This window comes from Anastrepha ludens, chromosome 6 (genome assembly GCF_028408465.1).
Source record: "Anastrepha ludens isolate Willacy chromosome 6, idAnaLude1.1, whole genome shotgun sequence".
Lineage (NCBI taxonomy): Eukaryota > Metazoa > Arthropoda > Insecta > Diptera > Tephritidae > Anastrepha > Anastrepha ludens.
In genome coordinates, this window is record NC_071502.1 from 112701908 (window position 1) to 112724122 (window position 22215).

General features: G+C 36.5%; 2 protein-coding genes across 3 annotated transcripts in view; one reads left to right on the forward strand and one right to left on the reverse strand.

The window, feature by feature from the left end:
• LOC128868331 (aldehyde dehydrogenase, mitochondrial) lies at window positions 1-21433 on the reverse strand. 2 transcript variants are annotated; one of them, XM_054110300.1, is made up of 4 exons: window positions 21092-21433; window positions 1730-1878; window positions 1564-1660; window positions 1-1482 (listed from the first exon to the last, which is right to left on the reverse strand). In XM_054110300.1, exons 1-4 carry the CDS (start codon window positions 21224-21226, stop codon window positions 289-291), a joined length of 1575 nt encoding a protein of 524 aa, XP_053966275.1. In that variant the 5' UTR covers window positions 21227-21433; the 3' UTR covers window positions 1-288. The 2 variants fall into 2 exon arrangements, with proteins under 2 accessions (XP_053966275.1, XP_053966276.1); XM_054110301.1 differs by lacking the exon at window positions 21092-21433 and adding an exon at window positions 8647-8737.
• Window positions 16103-22215, forward strand: part of LOC128868332 (alpha-tocopherol transfer protein-like) — a 14589-nt gene continuing 8476 nt past the window's right edge. Inside the window, exon 1 of the mRNA XM_054110305.1 lies at window positions 16103-16197. The gene's annotated coding sequence lies outside the window, so the exon portion shown is untranslated. The remainder of the gene's footprint in view (window positions 16198-22215) is intronic.

Below are 22215 nucleotides of genomic sequence, written 5' to 3' on the forward strand. Positions count from 1 at the left end.
TGTGTTTGGAAAACTATTCGCTAAGCTACAATACGTAGCGAGTTTGATTTTATTTCACTCTACGAAACTCACATATGCGTATGTATGTAATAACTAAAGTTACAATTAAAATATATATGTAAACAAATTACTTTATGTATATAGTTGTATGACAATGTAGGAAAATTGTGCGCTGATAAACAAAAAGGCTCATTGTTCCGTTATCATTACAAAAATGGAACAGACCACAAGCAGATATCAGTAGTAGTAGTCATGGTGAAATTCACAATCATTTTCAACTCCAGCCATTTACGAGTTCTTCTGTGTAATCTTCATAATCACGCTCTTCACTTCTGTGTAGTTCTGCAGCGCATATTCGCCATTCTCGCGACCGTGGCCGGACATCTTGTAGCCACCGAAAGGCATTTGTGCGCCGAATGCGTTGTACGTATTCACCCAGACGGTGCCGGCACGCAGACCTTGCACAACGTAGTTGGCCTTGTCGAGGTCACGAGTGAAGACAGCCGCCGCCAAGCCATAGTCAGAATTGTTGGCACGCTCGATTACCTCATCCAAGCTCTTGAAGCGGATGAGTTGTTGCACGGGACCGAAGATTTCTTCGCGCGCAATCGTCATATGATCGTGCACATCGGCGAATACAGTGGGTTCGACGAAATAGCCAGGTAAGTGGTCAGGGCGATTGCCGCCTGCCACCAGTTTGGCGCCTTGCTTTTTACCCTCCTCGATCATGCCAAGAATGCGATGCAGCTGTTCCTGATCGACTTGTGGTCCTTGTTCCACATGCAATTCGAAGGGATTGCCAAGTGTGCGCTTCTTGGCGCGCTCAGCACTACGCTCCACAAATTCATCATAGATTTTTTCTTCGACAAATGTACGAGAGCCAGCGCAACAAGTTTGTCCCATATTGAAGAAGAGGCCAAAGTGAGCAGATTCGACGGCATAATCCAAATCGGTATCAGCCAAAACAATGTTAGGACTTTTGCCGCCCAATTCCAAAGTGACACGCTTCAAGTTAGTATGACCGGAAGCTTGCTGGATCAGTTTGCCCACTTCAGTGGAACCGGTGAAGGCGACTTTGTCAACGTCGTAATGATTGGCCAAAGCTGCGCCAGCTTCGCCGAAACCGGGCAACACATTGACCACACCTTCTGGGAAGCCAGCTTCCTTGACCAATTCCGCAATGTAAAGAGCGGTCAAGCTGGTTTGTTCGGCTGGTTTCAGTACAATGGTGTTACCAGTAGCCAGAGCTGGACCCAACTTCCAGGCCATCATCAAAATTGGGAAATTCCATGGGATGATTTGGGCGCACACACCAACCGGTTCGTGGCGAGTGTAAGCGAAGTAGTCACCATCCATGGGAACGGTCTTGCCATGATTCTTATCCGCCCAACCGGCAAAATAGCGTAGATTCTTCACAGCCGTAGGTACGTCCACATTGTAAGCGACTGCATAGGGTTTGCCATTGTCCAATGTTTCCAAACTCTATAAAAGATGCAAGTGTTATCAAGGGTGTGCAGCTATTACAAAAACAAAAACAAAAAAAGGAAGAAAACGAAAACTTACCGCCAAGTAGACGCGATCACGTTCGAGCAGATCCGCCAAGCGATTGATATGCACACCACGTTCGGAGGCGTCCATGCGGCGCCATGGTGAACCAACTCTGTGAGCGATAAACAAAATTTATTTTAACATTTGATAAATGTATGTGAATGTAAGAGGTTTAACAAACTTGAAAGCGGTGCGTGCGGCCTGTACAGCAATGTCGACATCCTCCTTGCCAGCGCATTGGATTTCAGCAACCTGTTTTTCGGTGGCAGGATTAATGGAACCGAATGTTTTGCCACTTTTGCTTTTGTGCCATTCATTGTTAATGAAAAGCTGGAAATAGATATGAAATCAACAGGTAAATAAGACAAAAAACTCTATAGAATTCTTAACTGATGCAAAATAATATTTTAGGCTTCAAACGCTATTTCTACGACCAAAAAAAATTCTCAAATTCTTCTTCTAGAAATGAAATTAGAATTCTTTTTGTAATGCAGTTAGCTTTATTTAATCATGTAAAAATAATAAAAAAAATGTTCAATTTTCATTCGAAATGGCCACCATTTGCTTTTTCACAAGCTTTCAAGCCATTAGGCCATTCAGATATTGCAGCACGCACGGTTTCCATGGATATTGACGTCGCTGCTCGTATCAAAAATTGTTTGAGACTCTACAAATTTCTGTGAGGTCTTCAACAGGACCAGTTCTCCAATTCTGATCATAAACTTTAGTTCAATGAATTCAGATCTGGACTTCCAGACGGCCAATCTGCGGCTATGAACCCAGTAATATCGTTTTTTAGCTATGCAGTTTTAAACGCAGCATAAAAGAAGAGCTTGTGGCCATTTCTGCATACTTATCTAAACAAATATTCTTTTGTTTATTTTTTTATTGGCATAGAAACTTAATTTCATGCAAATGACTTCACGGCTGACAGCATACAGCAGCCCATTTTGGCAACCAATTTTTCATTACATTTTTGCGAGTTCCAGCATTTGTCTCATTAACGGTAACTTCTGCAATTTTCACTCAACCCTCTAATCGTCTTTGGGTTAAATTTTCAATTTTAAAATTTAATATATATACTCAACGTCGTCCGAAAAAAATTTATCGAAGCTTACACAGAGTTTCAGCGTATTTTTGGTTGTTTTAAGCCTACTTTTTGCACAAACCTAACCTCAACCTATACTCAAATTAAAGCCTGAAAATTTATTGCAAAGGTTCTTTCAAAAGTGGTGCCTAGAATTCAGTAGTGAATAATTTATAGACGCTACCTTTTTTATGTCATCTTTGTCAATTGTCAAGTAGAGAGATGTTTTTTGCTTTTTTTTCCTTGTTCACTCCTCTCGGGAGCATAGGGCCTCGACAAGACTTTTTCATCGTACACGGTTCTCTGCTGTTATTTTTGCACCGTCCCATGAGATGTCGGCTTCTGCTAGTTCGCGCAGCATCGACTTTTGGAGAGGTGTTTTGGAGTGTTTTTTGGTCGACCGCGACCTCTGCTGCCATGCGGGTTCCAGTCCAATGCCATGGCGCGTTAAATTTTATTAAAAATGATTATGAAAATTATTCATCTTTAAGAAGAACATAGCTCAAAATTCCTGTTTTTTGTGGAAATAATCGCCCGAATGCGTCGACAATTCAAGGGTTGGTGAAAAAATTTCAAGAAACTGGTTAAGATCGAATTGCAAAATCTCATGAGCTTAGCGCATAAAGATTACTGCTCGAAGGCCTTTGGAGCCACCGTTTACAAATCCGAAGTTGATTTTTCAAAACTCGAATTGGCAGATTCTGGATGGCGGACGGAAAAATTAAAAACCTGAGCTAAGGTCAGGTCATATTTTCGGTGTTGCGCCTTGATGAAGTAGGAAAAAAAAATTGGCAATTGATGTACAGGAGGTCTAATTTATGAGAAAAGCAGGGGTAAAAAACATCCAGCAATAAGTTTCCATGGACTTCTACCCCCTTTTCTCCCTAACCCACTTTCGGAAAACAAAATAGTGGTCCAGGCACAAAAACTCATCGGAAGATTGCCTCTGATAAAAACAAAACAAAACTATGTCGGCCTGTGTTACTTAATTTCCGAAAATTATTCAAAATTTTTGGTAAACTACTACAACAACAACATAAGTAAATAAACTATTTGGAGGAATTTTCGAAAGTTCCTTTAAAAAATTTAAAAGTATGAAATATTAAGAAAAAAAAACCAAAAATTTGTCTAATTGAATTTAACCCAGACTGTAAAGTTATACGAGGGTCGTTTGAAGATCCGTAGAAAGTCAGAGAGATGGCACTACTGGCGTGCGCTAAGAGTAGGCTTAGTTAGTAGCATCTCTTGCAGAACACACACCAAGTTTCAACCAGATCGATCTTAGGCTTTGTGTTTGGCATTCGTTTGAATCGAGCAATTCGAGTGATTTTCCTTCCTTAGTTTCCCCGACAGTCGGTTCTACGCTACCGAAACAGCACTCCATGTATGTATGGGGAATCTTTTTGCCGCCTCTGCAGTTGTGGTCGTCAAATGAATGGAAATAGGCTTCCAACTCGTTTTACATCCACCCTATTTTACAGACTTGACTTCCTCGGATCGCTCGGACCACTACTGGAGTTCGTGAAAGCAGCCCTGAAGAAAATCTTCTCGGCATGCCTGGCACTGGCTTACATACCACGCTCTTGGAGGATGGTGAGGGTCGCGTTCATCCCAAAGGTTGGAAAAGACGACTACACCAGCCCCAAAAGCTTTAGACCCATCAGCATGACCTCTTTCATGCTGAAAAGTCTCGAACGACTGGTGGAACTGCGCATACGTCAGAAGTCGCTGAAGGCTCACCCTCTGTCTCTATTTCAGCATGCCTATCAGAGTGGAAAATCCTGCGAGTCGGCACTGCAAAACCTTGTTGCTAGGGTAGAGCTGGCCATCGACAGGAGGGACTACGCTATGGGTATCTTTTTAGACATAGAGGGGGCGTTTGATAATGCCACTTTTGATAGAGGAAGATCTGCTGGTGTCATCTGGGGTTAACAGAGGCTGCCCCCAAGGCGGTGTGCTGTCTCCATTACTCTGGTGCATGGTAATCGATCCTCTACTCACCACCTTAAACGATTCGGGGGTCTACGCACAAGCATATGCGGACGATGTTGCTTGTTTGGTAACAGGCTCTTCGCTTATGAACATCTACAGGAAAGTGCAGAAAACTCTGGATCGGATTGACACTTGGTGCTGTGGGAACGGGCTGTCGGCAAATCCCGCCAAGACTGGTATTGTCCTCTTTACCAGAAGGAGGAAGCTTGACGGACTCGTTCTGCCAAAGCTAAAAGGAGTCACAATCCAGCTATTCAAGAAAATTAAATATCTTGGAGTAATCCTCGATAGTAAGCTCCTATGGAAATCATACGTTGAGACAAAGGCATCCAAAGCGCTGACAGCTTTCTGGCAGTGCAAAGGTGTCTTTGGGAAAACGTGGGGTCTCTCTCCTAGCAAGGTCCTATGGATCTATACGGTTATGATAAGACCCATTATCACCTATGCATCAGTGGTCTGGATGAGTAGACTATCCCTAGTGGGAGTCAGGAGGACCTTATCGAGACTACAACGCACTGTGGCCATCTGTTGCACCGGAGCTTTTCCGACTACTTCAGGCCCGGCACTAGATGCTCTGATTGGTTTACCACCACTTGATGCTTTCATCCGAGGAGAGGCCCTGAAGACCATCTGCAGACTGAAATACAGTGGGAACTGGTACGGCCCTTGTCCGGCATTGGAACACAGAGAAGGCATGGACATCGATCGAACGATTCTCTCCATGCCCCTTGACTCAATGCCATCAAGAGTCGTACTTGAAAAGAGATATAGTGTAGTGCTACCAGAGGCTCAGTTGTGGGGAGACTCAGAAAATGAGCCCGGCAAACACTGTTTTCGCATTTTTACGGATGGCTCCAGGACCGAGCATGGCTCCGGCTCTGGGGTCTACGTGAAATCCAGCGGGACAAAACTGCACTTTGCTCTTGGAATGCATGCATCTGTGTTTCAAGCGGAGGTGTATGCAGTTCAAGAAGCGATGAACTTTGTTGTGGAAAAACGATGGAGAGGCAGATCTATATGTGTCTGCAGCGACAGCCAAGCAGCGCTTAGACAGCCCTCAAACCACATCAGGGGTAGTGAAGTCCTGTAAATCCAGGCTGAACTATGTCGGTAGACATAATAGCCTGATGCTAACATGGGTCCCGGGACACGTGGGTATCGCGGGTAACGAGACCTCTGACTCCTTAGCTAAGATGGACTCTGAAGCCAACTTCTTTGGCCCAGAGCCCGCTTTGCCACTCCCCTCTGCGGCCATCACGGCCACGGTTAGCAAATGGGTAACTACTACCCACAAGCGAGCTTGGCAGGCTGAGAGAGGCTGCAGATGGACAAAACTGATGTTACCTGTCATGTCCTATCGACTGTCGCAAACCCTTCTGTCATTAAGCAGAGGGGAGTGCAGACGGCTGGTTGGACTGATGACGGGTCACTTTCTGTGGGCAAAGCACATGGAAAGGTTGGGCATCTCAGACAGTGTACTCTGCCCAGCTTGTGAAGAGGAGGATGAGACGGCGGACCACTTCCTGTGTGTCTGCCCCGCCTTCGCCCGAATCAGGTTTGAGGTCTTTGGCACTGATGTGTTAAGAAGCGACCATCTTGGCTCCTTGGCACCACAAGATCTACTCAGATTTCTTCGGAGATCGGGTAGATTTTAAGAAAATTAAAAAGGAATCCAAGTGTAGTACAATGGACTCAATTAATGTCTGAGAGCTGCACTTGCTAGTTGTCCCGACAAAAAAAAAAAAAAAAAAAACTACTGGTGCCCCAATTTAAAGAAATAGCTGGCGTGAAAAAGATTTTATTCGTACGAGGAGGTGATTGCAGAAACAGACTTGTACATATCCTATCATTTCGAAAGTAATCAACAAACTAGAAGAGCGTTGGACATTCCTTTGGCAGGCGGTGCTACGTTACCGGAATGACTTGGGTTTTTCCCGACCAAGGGCTGCCGCGCAGTAAACTAGCCCTGCCTAGTGAAACACTAGCGTTGGGCGAAGTGCGCAAGTTCTTCTAGGCTTGTCGAAAAATAATAAAAAAAAGTTTACTCCTAACATTTAAGTACTTTTTATTTTCACACGGACTTTTCAAACGACTCTCGTGCGTACTTAACTAAACATTTATTACTATTGAATTGATTTTTTGTCAACGAAAGCTAATATCAATTAAGTCAAGCCGACTCCGAACGGCAGATACTTTTTTTGTTTTCTTTTTTTTATGAGAAGCTTTTTCATGACAGAAATACACTCGGAGGTTTTCCATTGCCTGCCGAGGGGCGACCGCTATTAGAAAATACTTTTTCTTCATTTTGGTGTTTCACCGAATTGTGTGTAGTCACGCACCAACCCATTCGGGTACGGCGGCTAATTTGCTAAATATATTTTGTAAAACATCCAGCTTAACTTGCTGAAGAAATGCTCACAGCTCTTTTTTCTCTATTTCCAAATACAGTGCGCAGTAATAAAATGTTCACAAAGCCCTTTTAACGTGGAATTGTCTCCAAGATGATGTGATTTGGCGCGATCTCAACTGATTATTGTGTCGCTATTTTGAAGTCATTGGTCTTGGCGAACAAGCCAAAAATTATTCCAGATTTATCGTTGAAATTTATATGGCCGTGTAAGCAGCAGCTACAATTTCAAATTAAAACTGAGTGTTGAAATTTCTCAATTTGGAACTTGCGGAAACTTCGCCTGCTTGCTTTTTTTCGCCTCACTCAACTTAATACACATTTTGTTATTAAAGTTATTAATAATATTATTACTATTATTATTATTTTTATTATTATTTAGATAAATAATTTATTTCAACAAAAATATTATTAGAAACGCTTTAGATTTTAACAGCAGTACTTTTAAGAGTTCAAGACAAAAAACCAAAACAAAAAAAAATGGAATATCAATTTCACAATTTTATCTCGAGTATGGCGATTGGGTTATTGCTACAAACTGCACCGAAAAGTAATCGTAATAGTAATGTTGGGTGGCGATTTCCCTATAACGTATTGCCAAACAACGTGTATCACGAATTGCAAGTGAAATCTCCCCAAACAAACAATAAACTCCCAATGAGCTTTGCCGCGCCTTCATCCACCTCGGCGACCAAATCTCATAAATTTCACCTGTGATATTTTTTAAACCAACATCGGTGTATGTTGGGCAACGTATCGATGCTACTCTACTCGATACAAGCTGGGAAACGGTACCTAGTACACCCATGTCTGCGTTGGTATTTCTCAAAGTATACTTAGTAGAACAACCGGCGATACGAAGAATACAATACAAAATTATTTGAACGTCTTCTCGTAAATGATTTGGACCATAATCCTGTGGCATAATATCGTAGGGATTTAAAAGACAAACACTCGGTTCGAATTGTTCCTCCTCAGCAGCGCATTTATATTTAGTAAATGCACCGTATTTTCTTCTAGAACCCCATTTTGCACCAGGAATCGGATTATATTTCCAAAAGATGTAACGCGTTCGCTCGTCAGTGCGCGGATCGGCAAGCAAATTGACAGTATCATGTAAATTATGGAAATTAACATTAATTGGATCGCAACAGCTGTTGTGTATCAAGCATGGAAATCGTGGTATAAAAGTATCTTTGAAATAACGCGTAAAACCAACGACCGATAATAATCTATGTATTGCGATGAAGTCTACATCCAGCTTATCGAGTTCATTTAGGGAATCGCTATCTATGAATATTGGAGGTTCGAAGCCAGGTACGATTCCATTCACATATTGTAGGGAGTTATTTATTTTCAGATGAATTCTCAATAACGTGACGCGATACAGCGCGTTGGTCAGCTTATAGAAATCGCAGACATCGCTTAGCTCGCTTTTCATGGCAGCAATAAGAAAGCGAACGGTAAATCCAACTCCACGCGTACTGATCGGTACCATTATGTGACAGGACGCCATATTGCAGTGATTATAAAATAATTACTTTATTCAAAGAAATAATTTAATATTGAAAACTGTAAACATTTAATTCTTCTCTTTAAGTTATTTATTTACCTTGTGCAAAATGTCGAATGTGTGCGATCTCCAAACCAAACAACCACCAAACATTTACCGCTTTTGTTTCCACACAAATAGTCACCAATGTGGATTATAGGACAATATTCAGTTGACCATGTTGCCAGGGGCTAGTGCAGGGGTCGGCAAACTGTGGCGCGCGAGCCACTTGTGGGTATGAATTTAAAAAAAAAAAATATTAAAAAATCTTACTAAATCGATTAACAACCGATTTCATATCTCAACCACTTTTACACGCTTTATTTATTTTTTACTTTATGGTGGATATCACATTTCGATTTTTTATTATTATTATTATTTTTTTCTTAATGTACATATATTTAAGAATACAAACAGAAAATTTAATATCGTTCCGGTGAATATTTTCGAAAAATTGAAAAGGCGTTTCAGAGTGCTTGTAAAGGGCTCTTCAAACTTTACACGAGTTTTTCTCAAAATGGTGTTTTCAAAGTCGGTGAACAACATTACTCGAAAACGGTTAAACCGATTAGTCTCAAATTTTAACACGAGCTTCTTAAATATATTTTTTAGTATTTAATCGAAGATTTTTTCTCACCGATAAATACTTTTTTATAAACAATTTAAAGCCAAAATTTTGGTCGAAAATCGATTTTGTTTTTTTTTTTGAGAAAACGCCATTTTGTCAAAAAAAATTATTTTGCTTATTCCTTCGATTGGTTATTCCTAGATTGAACATTACTTTAACGAAATCTGTTTGGTTTTTAATTTCAGAGGATCCAGTTCAGAGACATAGTGGTCACCGCAAAACGTCGTTTTTGAGAGGACCTCCCGGAGATCAGCTGTAGTTCCTTTCCAAATAAATATTTTTTCTAATACTAAGTTTCAAAATACAGCTAAAAGATAAATAAGTTTAAAAGTGTTCTCGGAAAAAATTCTGCAAAATTTGCTTTTTTCGGCCTTCTAACTGTATAAATGAGTTGAATCTGCAACTGCAAGGTAAGGGAAACCCAGCCTGTGTTGTTTGGTAGAAAATTTAGTTTGTTTTGAAGAAAAATTAATTCTTTTTACAAAAGATATTCAGAGCGGTAAATTACTTCATTTTCAATTACTAAAGCAATATCATAAATAAAAAAGTAATAACCAACATTTGACATGTTTCCTCCAGCACAGCTGTTAAAAATATTAAAGATGAATTCGCTGACAGATTTGAGCAATTCAAAACCGTTTCCACGACAGTCGGTTCTACTTTACCGAAACGACCCGGACTTATATCCGGCCAAGGACTGTCACTCCAGCAGCAATTCCCGTATGTAAGTATGGGGAATGTATATGCTGCTACAACAACAACAGCAATTCAAAACCACTCTAGCATTCATAGTAAATCCTCGTAACACAAATAGTAGCGGAACCCACATTCAGCCGTTTGGAATTGTTACTGGGTCACTAGAAATGCAATTGAACGATTTAAAAACTAAAGCTTTGTGGAATGAAAATTCGCAGAATTGAAAAACAAGTTGGAGGAGTTGCAGAGCTGCTTAGTATTGCTACTACAACAACAACAACATTTGGAGTTCCAGAAATGTATGTACATATGTACGCAACGCAACAAAAGTGCGCAGCTTTGAAAGAAATGCCGTAAATTGATGCATTTCGGTGAGGTGAAGTAGTTGCCATTTGGAGTGCGACTATCTTCGAAGCGACATATTCGTGCGAGCAAACGTTCATTCAAATTAACAAACAAATGAAAATTTAGAGTCATATTTGAAACTCAAAACAACAAATTATGAGCCAAATTTATCCAAACTCTCTAAAACCTTGCAAAGCCAACGCTCCCATTGAATTTGTTTGCTCAAATGGTCGTTATTGAAGCACAAGTTAGGACTATGAATAAGTTCGTGCGGTTTTTTTTCGAAATTTGAAACTTTATTGACGTAAAATGGTTACAAATTTAATATTCAAAATATTGTCCATCGCTTACTACTACTTTTTCCCATCTTTCTGGCAATTCACGGATTCCCTTTGTGAAAAATTCGGTCGGTTTTGCCGCAATCCACGAATCGATCCATTTTTTGACTTCATCGTAATTACGGAAGTGCTGGTCAGCCAGGCCATGTTGCATCGATCGGAAGAGATAGTAATCGGATGGCGCAAGGTCTGGACTATACGGCGGGTGGGGTAGGACATCCCATTTGAGCGTTTCTAAGTATGTTTTGACCACTTGTGCAACATGTGGCCGAGCATTGTCATGTTGCAAAATAACTTTGTCGTGTCTATCGGCGTATTGCGGCCGTTTTTCTCGCAGTGCTCGGCTCAAACGCATCAATTGTCGTCGGTAGACATCCCCCGTAATCGTTTCATTCGGTTTCAGTAGCTCATAATACACAACACCCAGCTGGTCCCACCAGATACACAGCATAACCTTCAGGCCATGAATATTCTGCGCCGACGTCGATGTTGAAGCATGGCCAGGGTATCCATACGTTGCCCGACGTTTTGGATTGTCGTAATGGACCCACTTTTCATCGCCAGTCACAATTCGATGCAAAAAACCCTTTCTTTTGTGCCGTTGAAGCAGTTGTTCGCATGCCATAAAACGGCGTTCAACGTCTCTTGGCTTCAATTCATACGGCACCCAATGGCCTACCTTTCGGATCATTCCCATGGCTTTTAAACGTTTGGAAATGGTTGATTGATCAACTCCCAAAGTTTTTGCAACCTCTTCTTGCGTTTGAGCCGGATCTTGATCGAGCAATTCCTCCAATTCGGTATCCATGAACTTTGGCGGCGCACCCTCGCGTTCTTCGTCTTCCAAGCCAAAATCACCACTTTTAAAGCGTGCAAACCACTTCTGGCACGTTCGCTCAGATAGAGCATGCTCACCATAAACTTCCACCAAGATACGATGACTTTCGGCTGCTTTTTTCTTCATATTAAAATAATGAAGAAGAATTCCCCGCAAAAACACATTATTTGGCACGAAATTCGACATTTTCAAGTGTGGTAAAAATATTGTTGTTTACGCTTCAAATAAAAAACTTATACTGACGTTTGTGCCTTACGACAGTAGCTCTCCAATGAATGTTTGGAAATGTGGATCGATGGAATAATAATCAAGTTACGCCATCTGTTGTAAAACCGTAACGAACTTATTCATAGTCCTATTAAATAAATGTTAAATTCTTTTAATTGTTTACTTAATAAATAATTATCAATAATGCCATATATATATTATTTAATTTTTTGAATGAATAAATAAATTTAATTTTTTTAATTGAATTTGAATTGAATGAATAAATAACATTTTTTCTTAAGAATAACTAGATACATCTTTTTTCTTAAGAACAAATGGATATTTTTTATTATTATTTTATTATCTTTTTATTTATTTTTATTTTTTATTATTCTTTTATTATTTTTTATTTATTTTTTTTTTTTTAACAGAAAAACTTGCGAGTACTATTATTGTGGGCTAGGAAAAATTGTGTGGCTCTTTAAAAATTTTGAAATTTTTTAAATTGTAAGTTTCGATCTTCCAACTCAAAAGGTTGCCAACCTCTGGGCTGTGGAACGTATTTGCAAAAGTGTAGCCAAATTAATTAAAAGAAATTGGAGTTTACCTACACAACTTAAGCTTACGGTGCACAATCCAACTTTCGCTCTCAAAATATTTGCTACATTTTCAAATCCACTCATACAAATACCGACAGTGTGCTTAAGAAAAATTCGTTTACTTCTTGTAAGGTGCAAGAAAAATAGATTATAAAGGTTTTTCCAATAACAGGTGTTATTGATGAATGGATTGCGCTATCGAGAGATGATTAACGATTTTTTATGACCGGAATTGGATGGTATTGATCTGGGCAACGTTTATTTTCAACAAGACGGCGCTACGTGCCACACAAGCAACAAAACCACTGATCTTTTACGGGAAAAGTTTCCAGACCGTGTTATATCTCGAAGAAGTGATCACAATTGGCCACCGAGATCTTGTGATTTAACACCTTGTGACCTTCTTTTCTTTGGGGCCACGTGAAAGAGAAGGTCTACGCCAACACACCAACAGCCCAGGGTCGATTCAAGACCTTGAGGCTATCGAGGACATAGGGCAGCCACTTTGCAATTCGGTTACGAAAAATTTCATGAAAAGGATATTGCCGTGAAAGGGTAGTCGTGGTGGTCATTTGCCTGATGATATTTGCCACTATTAACGGAATACCTCTCTCTTTATACTGAAATAAACATCCGATCATTTATATTAAAAAATAGAATTTTTCTTTGCATATCAAAATAACTCTTCTGTTTGGAAAACCCATATATTAAGAAAAAAAAATATATTGCAAAAAATATAATTTTTATAGGATAGTATAGAATTAGCATAGTGTGCAATAGCCGACGAAAAGTAGTGAAGGTAAATATAGTAATTTACTTTTAAATTACATATTATTTGGTTTTACATAATTTGGAAAAAAAAAAAATTTTTAAAACCTTCGGGTGGGCACCCGGATCTGGTATCTGTTGTAATTATTGTATTATTCAACCAAAAATGAAAACTACCAATAATTAATAAAATAAATTAAATTTTTCGAAACAACAGCGGTATATCGTTCATAAAAACGGATATTTTCTACATCGATGTTTTTCAAGATGTTTTAGTCTTGACTAAAATGTTATGTTTGATGTTTTTATGAACGCTGGTGCATCCCTAGTCTTTACTAAGATCCTTCACAAATAGTACCAAAATAATATACTGCTCACATATTCAGTTAGATTATAACAGTACTATTAAAAAAAAAAAAAATACGAGAAATCAAAATGCGCTACACAGGGCGTGTACTGTGAAAAGAAAATAATATTTATAATTCTGGAATATTTACAAATCAAAACTTAAAACCACAAAAAAAATATATTAAAACTTTTAATATCTCTTCCGGTTATAACAGATATTTGCTGTGACATGAAGATTTTCATTCGATAAGAATAATTATTTATACATTTTTTATAATGTACTTAAGATTTTTAATACCTGAATATATTTTTCCAAACATTTACTACATATATGTATGTATGTATGTGCCTACATGCGTGCAAACAAATACAGTAGGTTCTGTTTTTATGCGATAGATACGTTCCGCAAGAAACAGCATACAAAAAACAGCATAAAAAAAGATACTAGTTCTATAGTAAAACTATAGATACCTTTCAAAAGTGCTAAAACCGCATAAATCTGAAATAATGTAATAAAATCGCATAAAAAAGGGCGCTAGTCCCATATTATAACTATAGATACGTTCCATAGACCGCATGAATCTGAAATAATTAAATAAAATCGCATAAACAAAATATTGTATTTTTGAAAATTATATCTTCATTTAAGAAGCGTCAGAATCGAAAAATAAATTTACATCGTCAGAAATAGAATCAGACAATATCCGCATGTTGCGCATTCGTTTAGGATTTGGCGTAAAATCACTTTCGTCACTTGAGGAAATGTACACGTCTGATCTAGATAGTTATGCAGGCGGTTCCATACTTGTAGGGTTAGCATTTCTGATGTAATCTGTGATGAGTTTTTGCTTAGCTGGTTTAGAATCTTGTTTATATGTACAATTCCCAATAGGTCGACATGCATTTTGTAATTTAAAAACAAACCGCACTATTTCAAAACCGCATAAAAAAAGCCGCATAAAAACAGAACCTACTGTACTTACATATGCCTATATATATGTATGTGTTTTTATCAAGCAAGTACTCGTACTAGGCTTATCGCAAAGTAAAACGCACATGGAAAAAAAAGTTATCAATTTTTTATCATAGGCTTATTTTGCATAAGGACATTTACTATTATTAGAGCACTTATAATCTAGAGTGTGTCTGCACATACTAATTATTTCATAACTATAGAAGAGAATACGCAGCGGGGTGGAGAGTTGAAAGCTCTTTAGAAATATTCGTAATAACAGTTATTAAGATAACGAGAATTCGCTATCTGTATGTGACTGACCATTAAACTAATTTTGTGCTATTTTTCCCTAAATCCAAACTCTCTAAATGTGCTTGTTTTAATTTGCAAGCTCGTCTTGTCCAATCAGCCCAATGCTTGAATTTTCAATTTGCTTCCTACACTATTCTTCTTAGTCTTTTATAATTAGCAACCAACAAAAACAACACAAGGTTCGCGAATAAACGAATGAGCGCTGCCTAATAAGCAAGTGCTGAGCACCGACTTGAAAAAGTATCACCTACATGTATGTATGTATATGTGCTTGTAGTACTCACTCACCACAGTGTTTTTTAATCCATTATTACTTATTCATTTATTTATGCGGAGTGAAATTCTAAGCCACAAAAGCAAAGGCAATTTAGTTTAATTGTAATTCATCGAACGCAAATCTTCTGTATAGGGTAACTTTATTTATTCACTTAACGATCGTTAATTATATAATGAATGAGTTGATTTATTTATTGCACTAATATTTAATGTACCGGTATGGTTATTATAAATTATTTCGGATGTGAACTAATCTATACTGTTATACATACTTTCATGAGATTAGAAGTACATATGTATATCTACTCGGCGACAAAGTGCATGTATCATATATTTATATGTATAAATATTTATTGTAGCTACATAGAATGAAAGTGAAGGAGAGTTAGTTGCAATTGTATAAATTCATATACATATGTACATATGCATACATATGAAGGTACTAAGTCGAATTTTTATTATATCATAAACTAGTCATATCCGGCATGCGTTGCTACGGTTCAAATTTTTATTGTTAAATATCTCGGCCGCTACCAAGCGGGCCAATTTTTAGGAAAAGTATTTATTTCCTCTTAGCCCATGTAGATATGTACGTGCATATGATTTGAATTTGAGCCAAAGAGCCAAATCGGACTATAACTAGCATTTTTTAGAAATATTTCGACGTCACGAACAGTTGAAGAATATGAACTGCTCGGAAAATTTCTCAGTCAATCAGTGAAAGATCCGTCAAGGTTCATACGATCCGTAGATCATCGTATTAAAACAGACAAACTGACACACAAAGTTTTCAAAAATGAGTTTATCATATGCTGAACCAGGGTTGCTTCAATTGTTTCAATAACCATATGAAATAATTATTTAAAGATTACAAGAACTACTCTTCAAAAGAAGCTATAAAAAGGGATATCCAAGGCAGACACGACAATCCTACACCTTCATTACAGTAGGTATATATATGTATAGGTATATACTCGTATATGTATACAAAGTCGAACGAAACTAAAGCCCGAAGCTTGCACACATACATGCATATGTATCAAATAAGCATTTTGTGCAATTTAAAGTGCAGGCATGCATGCGATGTGTGGCTATCAAATAACTAGACTAGCGCTGCTGTAGAAAAAGTATGTATGCATGCGCGAAAACCCACCGAGCGCCAGCTGTTTAGTGTGAAACCTTCTACCCCGTATACAGTATCTCCTGTTTCTGTAGACAAATCAGTATTCCTGCGCATTACCGTTCATATAGAGTGAAAAGTTGCCAAGTTCACTTTTTCTAAAACAAACATCTATTTTAATGTAAGCAGCAAGAAATATAAAAAATGCATCGCTTCCTAAAATATCAAACTACCTAACCGTTTCTATTTCGTGTTAAGCAATTTTGCCAATTCCAAAACAGTCAACGCAAATGTGATAAGGCACAAAGAATACAACTTTTGTTGTGGAAATCGATTCATTTGGATTTGTTTAACCTTGGAATAAGCGAAATCTTGTGCTGGAGATGCTTGAAAATAAGTGTTTGAATAAAATGACTTTGAAATATTATTATTTTTCTCCTTATCACTTTTCACTCTAAGCTATTTTTAATATATCGCACTTGTTACGTTAAAGCGTAACAACTCAAAATCTGAACATTTTCAGTAGAGACGAAAAACTGTTTCCGTAAATATTAATAATATAGGTATTACAAGGAAAAAAATATGTAATTGCACGAAAATATCATTAAAAACAATATAACGGTTGTTTCATTCTTATTTGTTTAGTAGTTGCGCTAAAATAACAAATTTTTGAGTTGTTACTCTTTTCCTTTTCATTTTGAGTTGTTACGCTTTAACGTAACAAGTGCGATATATTTAATTTTTTTTGTTTGGTCAAAAAACTATAAAGTTTTAAAAATGGAAGAACGAATCATAGTGACATTTGTTTCTAAATTTTTCAACAATTACATAAATCAAGCTGTTAAATTTTGAAGAATATGGAATGCAAAGAACTAGAGATATTTGTTCTCAAATTAAGTACTACTTTAGCTCCAACTGACAAGAGAATTTACATACCATACATATGTATATACAAGGTGGATTTAATAAGGTGACAGCATTCACCCAGCTGAATTTTTCGCCGTAGGTATGGCTTACGTCAAAATGATATGCTTTGTTTGTATGTATTGGTATGTTTCCATTCGTATGTTTACATTTGCTTGCTGATTTTGACATGATGCTTGCACCAAACGCAACAACAAATACATGTAGGGTTTTACTTATATGTGTTTGCTGTCACCTGTAATAAATTCGCCTTGTGTATATACATGCATATGTAGCAGTAAAACAATTGACGCAGTTATAAGTTATATGCATAAGAGAGAGAAAAAGCATAAGCACTAAGTTATGGTTTTTAATTCCCCTTCAATCTAAAGCAGTGGAAAGAATTTCGCATACATCTTCGTATATTTGCATTTCTTATCTTCAAGAAAGCTTTCTAATCTCTTTAAAAACAAAATTCATTTCAATTTTAATTTCTTTCCTTTGCAGTAAAATTTGCCTCCTCATTTTTGTGTCTAGGCTCGACTGTTTTAAAAGTCATCAATCAATTAGTAAGTCACCGGCGTATGACAATTAGAAGCTAAGCGTCGACTAAACGCGCTTGCTCAGCCTCGGTTATCAGTTCGAATTCTTTATTATTTATGTTATTTATGTATATATTATATGTAGCTCACAATTATTAGCAAGAATTTGCCGCATTTAGAGGCAATATATTTTGTATGACTTTCAATTTATATGTATGCATGTATATAAATATATACGCATGTATTTTAAGCGCGTATTTTTTGCAATTCAGGAATTTCTTTTGCTATTTATAATTATAATGAGTTTTTGCGTCATGGAATTTAACATCATACAATTAGTTAAATCATCTGTTTGTTTGGAGCAGCGAGAGAAATGGCGTGCCGAAAAGGTACATGTGAAATTGAATCAACAGTTATTTTTGGTAACATTGAGAGAAGTAAGCATGATAAGCATGATGTGCATACAGAGATTTTAATATTGGTAATTAACTTTTTATGCTTCTCAAAAAATGTGCAGTCATTTCGTGTTGAGCTAAATACAGGGCAAGTAAGCACGATGTTTGCAATTGGAAAAGTAGCATACATACATATGTATGTATTATAGTTCCATATGCTTAATGCTTACACTGCCCAATGTCTCTGCAGAATGAGTGCGACATGGGAAACAGGGTGTTAATCGCTCTGACCTAAACTGAGAGGCAATAAGTAAAATTCCATAGATTATAAAATTCTATGCCACACTATGTTCTAATCACATCTATATTCATATACATACACATGTGTGTACATATATGTATATAACAAACGATAAGTGCCTTCTCACCATCTCAATGCCATTGATTGGCAATATTTTATTTCATTTGGAATGAACACGTGAGCTGACCATCGCGGTTGTTGGGTCAAATTTACTAATTTCTTAAAAGAAACACGGTGTCAGTGAGATAGCAAATCGCCTATTTCAATCGCAAATAGTTATCATTTAAGAAGACTATGAACGTATTATATTTGAGTGTTTTAGCAGATATTAATACATACATACATTTGTATATACAACTGGCGCACACAAATTGCCAAGTCATTGGCGTGGATGACGGCAAAGAAGAATTATTATTATATTTATATAGGTACATCTGTGGGCAAATCTTCGCGTTTGCATGTCATATATGTATGTATATACATATAAACAAAAAACAAAGTATTTTGCGTTGCAGAATTAATAATATGAAAAACCAGTTTGCCTGAAATAACAGCTGCGAAGCACTAGCCCACTTGAACGCATAGTTATTCAAATCAAAGTTTTTATGAATGTGTGCGATACAATGTAGCTACATACTGTGTGCATACCCTATAGAGAAAACCTGAACAACAAATTCCAACCAGTCTGGTAATGATTCTATTTTTGCCAGTTGAGAAAAGCTGTAGAACGTTTTCATTAGCATGCGAAGAAACTACGAAACGAATATTGCGTGCGAAAATTGTCATTATCTCGTTTTTTTTTAATTATCTAATTATAAAATTCTTATTTTTTTATACCGCTATTCCTACAGTTTCAGAACTTAATAATGAAAAAAATTTAAATTTATTATATTTATTAAAGGGAAACTTCGAGTGGGAAAAAACTCCAAACTCGTTTAAATACGTATAAATACGATGTTTGAATAATAATAAAGTCAATAGTTTGTATAGCTTTTCATTTTATTTTTGTGCTCGCGTTTTAAAATTCTGCTAGCCGTTTTCGTTTTTGGCATGTGTTCAATATGTTATGAGATGCATATGCAATATGTTGTAATTGACAAAATACGTAAATACGTAAAGAGATAAATATTTGGTTTTTGCCAGTCATCATGATTCCACAAAATAAAGTGAGGGTGTGTTTATTTAGGCAGACGCCAACTAGATTATTTTTTAAATGAATTTCTAACAAGATATACCGAAAATGATACCATACAATACTCGTACTACCTTTTTAGTGTTTTTGCACTTTACTCTTCGTATTGATTTTCCCGCTTCAATAATTAATTTTGGCGATAAAATTTTAATTCATTAATATTTTAATTTTAATTCATTAATAATAATTAATAATTAATATTTTAATTCACTGTGAAAGAGATAAGAGCAAAGTTTCATACGCAAATGTAGAAGTTCCAAAAGCTACCCATTTGAGGCATTCAATTTTTTACAGAAAAAACTATTTGAGAAATGACTTTTTTGTTTTTATTTAATACGAATCCATACCAGAATAAAAAACAGATAATAAACTCATGCATTTAAAATTTCACCCTCAGAACGTGAATTTCCACAAAAAATATGTTTTTGCTGTTAAAAAACAAAACAAAAATTCTACTAAAAACATATTTATTTTAATTTCTTGCAATTCATTTTTAATACGTTTATTTCTTTGAATAATGACTCGTCTTAATTCGTTATTCGTTATCAAGAAGACAATTAAAAGTTGCCGAATTACTCGACATAAAAATATCTCTGTACACATGTATTCAGCATTATTACTATTAATTACTTAAATAGTTTAAAAAACAAAAAGGTACCCAATTAATTACTAGAACTCACGCCAGGCAAGGCATTTTTGTTTTATCGCTGCCTGGTCTTTACTATAATTTCTGCATGAATTGCCAGAATACGCTAGAGTCGCTCTCACCAGTTGAGCCACTGCAACCACCGCTAAAGAGCATCACATGAACGTTTCCACGACAATCGGTTCTACGTTACCGGAACGACCCGGATTTTTATCCGGCCAAGGACTGTCACTTCAGCAGTATTCCCCGTATATAAGTATGGGAAATGTTTATGCTGCTACAGCAACAGCATCACTCTGCAGTGACTGAAGTACTGAAGCACGACGCAACGGTGGCATTCCCGCAGTAAAGTTATGCATACATTTTATTATTATTATTACTGTTCGAAACCGCAGATTTCCCTACAGGGTCACACAGTTACGATCAAAGTAGGTACGTAAGTCCGTACACATGTACATATATGCAATACATAAATACACATAGGTGTATATGCACACCGACACACACTTTAAAACGTATTAAAAGAGAATATGATTAGCAAAATTTAAAGGCACGTAGAACAGCACACAAGATTGTACTTGTACAAAAACCACTAACAACAACAAAAAAAAATCGCAACCGGCTGCCGGTGGCCGATACATATGTACAAATGCACATTCTATTTACTATCTACTATTTATTCTCCTTTGTCATATGTTCCCATTGGGTGAGACTAAAATAAACATAACACAAGCAAAGAAAATAAATGAGAAATTTATATTCTATTGTAGATGCACTCGTGCGATAACTAATATCTAAACTGAATTCCTGTACTGAAGTTCAGGCCGTGATTACGGCTGTAAAACAGATTTCGATTAACAATAGGGTAAACGCAAGCAACGCAGAGATTTTAAGAAATTCCACATGAAGTCGTAAACGCGCTCAAGCAGGAAATTGTGCGGATAAGATTAGCACAATCGTTCAATTGATCGCAAATATAATATGTAGATTATGCATGCAATCATATGTACATACATACACAAATATAAATAGAGTACGTATGTAGGTAAATATGCAAAGTTCGTTCAAAAACACTAAAAACGCAAATTTTACTTACTCCAGTGTAAAGGATCTCAGGATTAATATGTGGATCTGGCACCTGGCTTGAGTATTTGGCAACTCCACCATTCATTGCCCCAATCAGTGATTTGCCGGAAGACACCAGCGCGTTACTTCTCAACAAACGCAACATTTTATTCAGCTACTAGTCACTTTTTTGCCCCGAAAAAAAATTCTAAATTAACACTTAAGTTTAGAAACCAAAAACGAATTAATTTGCAGTAGTCAATTGACTATTCGATTTCTTCTCTTTTCTTGACTCTTCTACGCAACACAGTAACGTTTACTTTGAAGTGTTTATGGCAACTGTTGGCTGTGACAGTGCCTCATATACATATATTTTTGTATATGGCAAGCTGCTGCGTTCGGCCGCGATGGATGATAGGCAGAAATCGTACGAATAGCTGAAGGTGTCAGCTGTTTTGTTCTTGCCTGGGTACAGTTTTAGTTGAGCTTTCATTTTTAATGGGAACACAACTGCTAAGCGTTACTATTAAAAAATTTGACTGAAAGCTGTGTGTACGAACTTAACTGTGCTTTTGTAATTGAATAGTCTTATTCATATAAAGTGGAAACAGTTTGAAGATTCAGTAGATAAGAACAAAAAATCATAAAAGCAGAAAGAATTTAAGAAATTGTAAAAGATGAATAAATTACAAGAAATTATAAACTAAAAGAAAGCTGATAAATAAAAAACTTATAAATTAAAAAATAAATGAAAACAAAAACTATAAATAACAACCATAAATTAAAAACATTATAAAAAAAAACAAAAAATAAGTAAATAAATAAAATAATTATAAATACATATAAAAAAAACTATAAATAAAAAATATATAAATTAAAAACATAATTATAAATTAAAAACTTAAATAACTATAAATACAAAAATAGAAATAATTAAAAAACAATAATCGTTTAAAAAAATATCAATTCAGAACAGAAATAAAAAAAATTAAAAAAAAAACGTTACAAATTAAAAGAAAAAAGAAATATTATAAAAGAATTATAAATTAAAAAAAAATTATAATATAAATTAAGAAAAAACCACTTTAAATTTAAGCAATAATTAAAAAAATATTTAAATTAACGAAAATTATAAATTAGGTAAGAACGAATAAT